Source organism: Nelusetta ayraudi, unplaced genomic scaffold, assembly GCF_046127955.1.
Source record: "Nelusetta ayraudi isolate G7.1 ecotype Tasmania unplaced genomic scaffold, CSIRO-AGI_Nayr_v1 ptg000200l, whole genome shotgun sequence".
Lineage (NCBI taxonomy): Eukaryota > Metazoa > Chordata > Actinopteri > Tetraodontiformes > Monacanthidae > Nelusetta > Nelusetta ayraudi.
In genome coordinates, this window is record NW_027466249.1 from 347501 (window position 1) to 355000 (window position 7500).

The 7500-nt window shown below is 53.0% G+C and overlaps 2 protein-coding genes across 2 annotated transcripts in view; both read right to left on the reverse strand.

The window, feature by feature from the left end:
- The window catches only part of ube2g2 (ubiquitin-conjugating enzyme E2G 2 (UBC7 homolog, yeast)), a 3922-nt gene extending 1474 nt beyond the window's left edge, over nt 1-2448 (reverse strand). The window contains exons 1-4 of the mRNA XM_076015842.1: nt 2271-2448; nt 1011-1046; nt 862-907; nt 304-422 (exon numbers count right to left, since the gene is read on the reverse strand). Of these exons, the coding sequence (XP_075871957.1) occupies nt 304-422; nt 862-907; nt 1011-1046; nt 2271-2313 (244 nt within the window). The 5' untranslated portion in view covers nt 2314-2448. The remainder of the gene's footprint in view (nt 1-303; nt 423-861; nt 908-1010; nt 1047-2270) is intronic.
- A 1524-nt stretch (nt 2449-3972) lies between these two features.
- LOC142881521 (myosin light chain kinase, smooth muscle-like) overlaps nt 3973-7500 on the reverse strand; it is a 10165-nt gene continuing 6637 nt past the window's right edge. The window contains exons 16-19 of the mRNA XM_076015847.1: nt 7276-7366; nt 6619-6747; nt 6410-6522; nt 3973-5850 (exon numbers count right to left, since the gene is read on the reverse strand). Coding sequence (XP_075871962.1) covers nt 5725-5850; nt 6410-6522; nt 6619-6747; nt 7276-7366 — 459 coding nt within the window. The 3' untranslated portion in view covers nt 3973-5724. The remainder of the gene's footprint in view (nt 5851-6409; nt 6523-6618; nt 6748-7275; nt 7367-7500) is intronic.

Genomic DNA, 7500 nt, shown 5'->3' on the forward strand with positions numbered 1-7500 from the left:
GTCCACCAGTCAGCGCCAGCAGCAGCTGGCCAACTGTGACCACGTGTTCAGTGGGTCTCACCAGGTCACCTGACCTCAGACTGACCCCTGGTGGCTGTGCAGGTCTCAGCAGCCCCCGAAGCTTCCTCCACACTGAACCACTTCCTGGAACAGGATTGGCTGCTGCCAGTCAGCTGACTGGACTGGAGCTCATCAATGGATCACTGACCTTCCTGCTGTGATGTGTGTGTGTGTGTGTGTGTGTGTGTGTGTGTGTGTGTGTGTGTGTGTGTGTGTGTGTGTGTGAGAGGTCAGCTGACTCACTGTTGGGGTGGAACATGTCGCAGGTGAACCTCATCTTCGGGGGACTGAGAGGATAATCAGACGGGAAGCTGAGGACGGCTGGAAAGACTCCGCCCTCGAAGCAGGTGTCCTGAGGACCCCTGCGACAACAACACAACAACACAACAACACAACAACACACACTCAGTGCACCAGGTGACGGAGGAGTTGGACGTGGTGGTGGAGGTGGTTTGAAGGTCCTGGAAGCAGCAGAGTGGCTGCAAGTTCAGCTCCTTCAGAGCTTCCAGGACCTTCTTCACAGTCTGAGGGACTTCCGGCCTTGATGGCAACAACAAGCAGGCTGGGGAAGATCCTAGACAGTGAGTCATCCCTGGCCCTGATTGGCTGGCTGTCTGCAGGGGGCGGGGCTGAGTGGCACCTTCAGCAGCGGTAATGACAGACGGGACTTCAGTCAGATGGTCTCAAAACTTCCCCTGGAAATGATGGGACCTGCTGGCGCTGACGTCAGCTGTTCTGGGGTCAAAGGTCAGCTGCTGACAACAACAACGACGACGACAACAGGAAACAGAAGAGACTCACATGATCAGAGCCTCCCACTCAAAGAAGTTCTCCTCATTGGCTGGACCTGCAGGACACACGCACAAACACACACACTGAGTCCACATGCTGAGGCCTGGAACCAATGAGAAATCACACACACAGGTCATGTGACCACCTGAGAGGCTCACCTGCAACGATGCCCTCAGGTGGGTTCAAGGTGAGTTCTGCAACACACAGCAGCAGTCAGACCACAGCAGCAGCAGCAGCAGCAGCAATAACAATACTACTACTACTACTACTACTACTAATGATGATGATGATGATGATGATCCTGACAGTAATACTACACACGCGACCCTTCACTGCCTCGAGGCGCCGCAGCGCGACCACTGACTTCACTCAGTGGAGGTCTGGCAATTGTTTTGCAGTGGAATCTTCTGTTGTGTTTTCCATTAGTCGCGATGACGAAGACCGTTCTTATTTCATGTCCACCACCTATGCTGGTCTTGTGTTCAACTGGACTCGCTTCAATCGTCACACTGGTGTTGTGCAGTTTTACTCTTTAAACAAACACATCAACATGATGACACACAAAGCATTGATCTGCGACAACTCACGCTTTAAAGGTGACATGCGGTGTTTATGCGTTAAATAGCTTCAACATGTTTCATTACTCTGGAATTAATGTTGCCTGAAGCACACAGTCGGTGAGTGAAACAGTGTTTGACCGCAGCGACGGCCTGGAACTCACTGATCACTGCCCTGCAGTAGCATTTAGCTCAGTGAGCTAGCGTCCGCTAAACGAACTCGTTTCATGATTTTTCCGACGTGTGGATAAAAACAACTCGTTGTGTTTTTGCGTCACGGGCTGATGATTAATGAACCAATAAGCGAGCCATCAGTCAAACGCGTGTCGCTGCTTCATTTTCGATGAAATATCCCGAAACTGTTGAAAGTTTGGCTCGGAGTTTCCAGAGAAGAAGTCGTTCTTCTTCTTCTGTGTTTTCCTCCTGGTTGTAACCAGCGAGCGACACCGTCACCCTCAGGGCTCCGTCAGTACTGCATTGCAGGTACAAAATGAGCACGTAGCGAACGGAGTGCGGTTTTATCATTCGGCAATTCACAACGACGATAACACAACGGCGGATCGATGTTGTCGACGTCATCAATGACGTCGACTAATGGTTTGCAGCCCTGTTTCCAACTGTTTGCTCTCTCTACAGCCAAGTGAGCCTCTCCAGTAACGCGTCACGTCGACTGAGGGGCCGTGTGCAGAGCGCCGACCGTGACGCAGCCCACCGGACCGGTTCCACTTGAGTGGCGGCGACAGCTGCTTCGGTTCCCGGCCGCCGCCGAGTTGAAGGCCGTCGGCTCCTCTATTTGCCGGACGGTTAGCCTAGCCTGTGTTGCTAACGCTTCCGGTTTGCGCTGCCCGTTCACTGACTCACGTTTGTACTCCGCCATGAGCCTCTTGAGCGCCGTTCCCGCCATCTGAGCTCGAGGAAAGTGTTTCCGGTTCTGGTCTCGGTCCAGTTCTCATCCACAGCGACACTTTGAGCCGCGGCAGCTTGTTCCGCCGCTGCTGCTGCTGCTGCTGCTGCTTCTTCTGGAGGTTCACACTGACTGGGTAATGCAATACTGCCCCCCAGTGGACGGGAGCGGCGGCAACAACAGGCTGTTGATCGGTGCGTCTCGACTGACGGAGCGTCCGCATAGAAGTGACATCATGTCTGACTGATGACGTATTTGTTGACGTATTCGTATTATTTATTATTTATCATTTGTCTCGATGTAAATGTATTGTGAGCAGCACGAGATCTACAGCAGTCATTCACAGCTGGACTTTGATGAAGTGGCCAACAGCAAGGAAGATGAATAAATAATGCACACACTTAAAGTTTCAGTGGTGACATCACACCACTCAACTCTGTGAAGCGACTCCAAAGCAACGGCGGAGTCTCTCAAACACATCAGAACATTAAACATAATTTTAATCACAAAACAGACTGCGTTGTATCATTTTCCAGTGGTTGTTATGTTCATTCAGGACCTTTTCTAGAGGTTCTACTGCGTCTGGCTGTGCATCACGTAGAGTGACGGCACCACTGCGTATCATGAAGTCACCACCCACCCATCCATCCATCCACCCATCCATCCATCCATCCCTCCATCCATCCATCCCTCCATCATCCACCCATCATCCATCCATCCATCATCCATCCCTCCACCCACCCATCCATCCATCCATCATCCATCCCTCCACCCACCCATCCACCCATCCATCCATCCATCCCTCCATCATCCATCCATCATCCATCCATCCATCATCCATCCCTCCATCCATCCACCCACCCATCCATCCATCCACCCATCCATCATCCATCCATCCCTCCATCCATCCATCCACCCATCCATCCATCCATCATCCACCCATCCATCCATCCACGCATCCATCATCCATCCATCCCTCCATCCATCCACCCACCCATCCATCCATCCATCATCCACCCATCCATCCATCCACGCATCCATCATCCATCCATCCCTCCATCCATCCACCCACCCATCCATCTTCAATACCTGCTTCTTCCTGCACTCAGGGTCACATGGGACCCAAATGTATCTCAGCAAAATAATAATGCTGACTCACTTCCTTCCTTCCTTCCTTCCTTCTTTTCCTTCCTTCCTTCCTTCCTTCCTTCCTTCCTTCTTTTCCTTCCTTCCTTCCTTCCTTCCTTCCTTCCTTCCTTTCACTAATTGAATGGAACTCTGTGTGCTGCCAAATAAATGAGCAACACTTTCTCAATAGATGCAAATATTTTAAAATTCTTAAAAAAATAAAATTAAAAATTAAAGAGCAGGTGAGGGAGGGGGGGGGGGGTGACTGCCCATGAAGACCTCATCCAAACAGCTCCACGACCAACTTTAGGGTTGCGAGCCACCAGTTGAGGAACGCTGCACTGGATCCAGTTCCCACTGTCGATGCTGAGGAGTCGCCTTGTCAATCACCCTGGGGAGGAAGTGGGCGTCGTCCTCGGAGGGGGCGGGACTTGTGTCTGTCTGTCCGGCGGAGACGGCAGTGAACGAGGAAGTGATGGGCTCGGAGGAGACGACTCACACACGACAACACGACAACACAACAACACAACAGTGTTTGGTGATCACTTTATTTTTGCCCTCTGTGAGTTTCAGACACAAACAGAGAAAATCCTCTAGAAACACAGAGAAGGTTTGGGAGTGAGTCACTGCGGGTTCCCTTGACAACAAGAGCCAAGTCATGATGATGATGATGATGATGATGATGATGATGATGATGATGATGATGATGATTAGGACCGTGTGCATTAAATAAGGCAAGAATAAAACAAGAGAAACACACAAACACACACTTGTGAGCTCCTTCTTTGGTTTCTGCTGAGTCGCCTTCACATCACACACAACACCGACACACCAGCGTGAACACCAAGACCAGATCCAGGCTTCTTCCAGACCCCCTCCGCACCAGGATCTCCAGACCTGAGCCCCAGACCAGAACCCCAGACCTGAACCCCAGTCCTCAACCCCAGTCCTCAACCCAAGTCCTGAAGACCAGACCTGAACCACAGACCTGAACCCCAGACCTGAACCCCAGTCCTCAACCCCAGTCCTGAAGACCAGACCTGAATCACAGACCTGAACCCCAGACCTGAACCCCAGTCCTGGACACCAGACCTGAAGACAAGAACCAAAGACCTGTACACCGGCACCTTCAATGGGAATACTACTGGATTGTTTCATCAGCGGTCAGAGCTGTCACCATCACACTGTGATTGGGTGCTGACCAGCTGCATTAAGGCCAACAACGGGACGTTAGCATGAGGTTAGCACGAGGTTAGCATGAGGTAATCTACGTAGCAGTCCGTAGCAGTTCAGCTTCCTCAACATTTACACCCTGAGCTGATACTGACAGAGCCAGATCCCTCTGCTTTTACCCAGAAGCCTCTGGGGCAAAGTAAACATGCCTGATGATAAAAGCTGTTGGTTGTGTGATGAAGCTGCTGAGGACTTCCTGGTTGCCGATCCAGACAAACATCAAGGACCCAGAATTGAAGTCACACTTAGATTTCTATGAAGACATGTTTGAGAGTGGAGCTAACAGCTAATGTGGATTAGTGGGAAGGAGGCAGCTCCTGATTGGCTGCAGAGTGAGCACTCAGTCACCTCAGCTAACACTGGCTACCTTGCAGCCAATGTTAGCTGAGAGCTGTTTCCCTCTTCAGGTGAATTGTGTCTGACATTAGCATCACCCCGTTAGCTGCAGCGCTAACTCAACACGGGCAACCCCACTCTGTGGACGTACAGCCTTTGTCCACCTGTCAACACACTTCCTCTTCCCCACTGGTCTGGTGGCTGAACAGTGTTTTCAGGTGGGGGGACAGGTGGGCACAACAGCGCCACCGTGGGTCAAGAAATGAAATGGAGTTCAGATTGTTTTACAAATATTCCACGTGAACTCCTTGTGGCGTAGATGAGGCGCTAGCAACACCTGTGAGAGAAAACACACCGGTGAAGTCAGCTAGGGGGCGTGGTCTTCCAGGGCCCAGGTGACTGTGAGGCGGGTCTAGAGTCAGGGGCGGGGCTTGGACCGCCTTGAAGCCCACCCCCAGGTGTAGTGTGCAGAAGAAGCCCCCCTGCAGCAGCAGAGCTGCTAACCTCGCTAACCCAGCTAACCCGGACCTCCCCTGTGAATGTTGACAGAAAGCACACAGTGAACAAACCCCGCCCCCAACTCCTCCAGCCACCTGCTGTGTGTGTGTGAGTGTGTGGTGCTGCTCAGGTGTGAAGGAGCTCCGCCTCCTCCTGCTCCTCCTCCTCCTGCAGGAGTTGACCACCGCAGCAGCAGCAGCAGCAGCAGTGGCGGCTCTACTCCTCCTCCTCCTCCTCTTCCTCTCCCGCCATCACCTCCACCAGCAGCTCGGCAGTGCAGGTCGCCTCCCCCAGACTGTTGACCGCCTTCACCGTGTACTTGGCGTCATCGTCACCCGACACCTGCAGGGCGGCGACATATCATCCTTATGTTGGAGCATCTCGGTTCTCAGCCACCGCCTGGCTGTCCGACTGTCTGTCCGTCTGTCTGTCTGTCTGTCCCACTGTCTGTCTGTCCGACTGTCTGTCCGTCCGTCTGTCTGTCTGTCTGTCTGTCTGTCCCACTGTCTGTCTGTCTGTCTGTCCGACTGTCTGTCTGTCTGTCCGTCTGTCTGTCTGTCCCACTGTCCGTCTGTCTGTCCGACTGTCTGTCTGTCTGTCCGTCTGTCCCACTGTCTGTCTGTCTGTCCGACTGTCTGTCCGTCCGTCTGTCCCACTGTCTGTCTGTCTGTCTGTCCCACTGTCTGTCCGTCTGTCTGTCTGTCCGATTGTCTGTCCGTCTGTCCCACTGTCTGTCTGTCTGTCTGTCCCACTGTCTGACTGTCTGTCCGTCTGTCTGTCCGACTGATAGTGGTTCATCTGTTCCAGATTCACTTTATGATAAATATTTAAATCACATTATTTTTTCCTGTCTTCTATCGCGCAAACACACACACACACACACACACACACACACACACACCTCTGAAATGACCAGACTGCATTTTCCTTCCTCGTCGTAATCGATCTGAAAGTGTCGGGTCTCTTTGATTGGCTGCTCGTCTTTGTACCAGACCACCTCGGGGTCGGGGAAGCCTGCAGGACGAGAGGCACCGGGTCACTGGTGAGGAACCATCAACCAGCGCCTCGGGTCGGAGTGACGAGGAAGGACGAGCCGAGACGCGTCCCCACCTTCGATCTTGCAGTCGAAGCGAGCGGCGCTGCCCTCCACCACCTCCACGTCCTTGATGACGCTGCTGAAGGTCGGCTTGCACTCGGTCTTCTGCTCGTACTCCAGACACTCCAGGAACTGGTTGTCTTCTGCACACACACACACACACACACAGGTTCTACCAGGAGACTGAGATGAAGATTAGCCAGCGAGCTAACTGGGACGCTGGTCAGTTACTATGGTAACCGTGTTGCTGAGGTGCTGCTAAACTCCCAGTTTGGTTCCAGGACCAGAACAGAACCTTGACCGGTCTGATCAGACGGATGATGAGGCTGCTCAGAGCGCTACCGTCCTCCTGAGGAGGAGGAGGAGTTTCTCTGCTATGCTCCACCCAGAAGAACCAGTAGAACCAGAAGAACCTTCATCTTCAGCCTCACCTTCAACAGAATCAGACAGAATATTCTATCATCTACTACTACAGTCACACAGTTTCTTCTGGAAAATAGGCGGAGCTCTCCCTGCCGTTAGTCGACTCAGATTGGCTTCTTTCAGTGATGCATGTGCTCACACACTGGAGCTGCTCAGATCAACTGATCTGCAGGACACACGGTGCCTCCACAGAGACTAAAGCAGCTGTGAAGAGACCGAGAACCTGCTCCACCCTCTGTGCCTCCAACCTTCTGTCGGTGAGCCCTTCTTGGCGCTGACTCCGGCCATCATGGCCATGGACGACAGCCTCCCGATGGCTCGGACGGCGTGACCCGTTTTCTGCCAGAGAGGAACAAAGACTGGTCAGGACCTGCTGCAGCCCAGGTGCCCAGGTGCCCAGGTGCCCAGGTGTCCTGGTGCCCAGGTGTCCCGGTGCCCAGGTGCCCAGGTGTCCCGGTGCCCAGGTGTCCCGG